Raw genomic sequence first — 1,096 nt, forward strand, 5'->3', positions numbered from 1 at the left:
CATTTATAACCATGTCAAGATTAAGTAAAGATCAACGCGTTCAAGTCGTTAAATCCCATTACGAAAATGGGTCTATTTTGCAAAATACGTTTCGTGCGATTCGTGAATTTTTCGGCCGAAATAATCGACCAAATGTGTCCACCATCAGTCGCCTGGTGCAGAAATTTGAGCGTACTGGCTCTGTGTTAGACGATCAACCATCACCCGTATGCGAACGGCCCGCTCGCACGAAAATATTGCTGCTGTGAGTGAAAGTGTGGAGGACGAGCCAAGAACCTCGGTTCGTCGACGTTCTCAACAAGTTGGCCTCTCTAGGATGACCACATGGCGTATTCTCACCAAATACTTGGGTCTACACGCTTATAAGATTGTCCTCACTCAAGAACTTGAACCGATGGACCACGAAAAACGAAGAGATTTCGTCGAATGGGTCGAAGGAAAAGAGGCCGCGGATGCCGATTTTTTGAAGAAAGTGATCTTTTCGGATGAGGCTCATTTTCACTTGAATGGGTATGTGAATCGCCAAAATTGTCGATTCTGGGGAAGCGAAAATCCAAGAGAAACTGAAGAAGTGTCAGCTCATCCAGCTCGTTGCACTGTTTGGTGCGGTTTATGGGCCGGCGGCATCATCGGGCCGTATTTCTTCGAAAATGATGATGGTCGAGCCGTTTCCATCAATGGCGAGCGATATCGTGAGATGTTGCAGTATTTTTTTTGGTCGGAAATTGAAGGCATGGACTTATCCGACATATGGTTTCAACAAGACGGCGCCAGACCACACACAACACCTGAAACATTAGCGGTAATCGAAGAACGTTTTCCAAATCGCATCATTTCTCAAAAGGCCGAAGTGGAATGGCCGCCTCGTTCGTGCGATTTAACGCCATTGGACTATTTTCTTTGGGGCTACGTCAAGGATAAAGTCTATGCCAACAAACCAAGCACCATTGCCGAGCTGAAAATTGAAATCAGACGTGTCATAGCCACCGTAAATGTGCCATTACTCGAATCTGTAATTGAAAATTTGGGCAAGCGGCTGAAGGTCTGTGAAAAGAGCCGTGGTGGACATTTACACGATATTCTTTTTCATACATAA

General features: G+C 45.4%; 1 protein-coding gene across 1 annotated transcript; it reads left to right on the forward strand.

Moving 5' to 3' along the window:
* Positions 1 to 316: 316 nt before the first annotated feature.
* On the forward strand, positions 317 to 1,096 carry LOC129572881 (uncharacterized). Its single transcript, XM_055452996.1, has one exon. It carries the CDS (start codon positions 317 to 319, stop codon positions 1,094 to 1,096), a length of 780 nt encoding a protein of 259 aa, XP_055308971.1.

The sequence above is a fragment of the Sitodiplosis mosellana genome, unplaced genomic scaffold (assembly GCF_009176505.1).
Source record: "Sitodiplosis mosellana isolate CC-2019 unplaced genomic scaffold, AAFC_SMos_1.0 Smas_scaffold_5673, whole genome shotgun sequence".
Classification (NCBI taxonomy): domain Eukaryota; kingdom Metazoa; phylum Arthropoda; class Insecta; order Diptera; family Cecidomyiidae; genus Sitodiplosis; species Sitodiplosis mosellana.

Coding starts and splice junctions, on each gene's coding strand:
- LOC129572881 (XM_055452996.1), top strand. CDS start 317: ATGACCACATGGCGTATTCTCACCAAATACTTGGGTCTACACGCTTAT.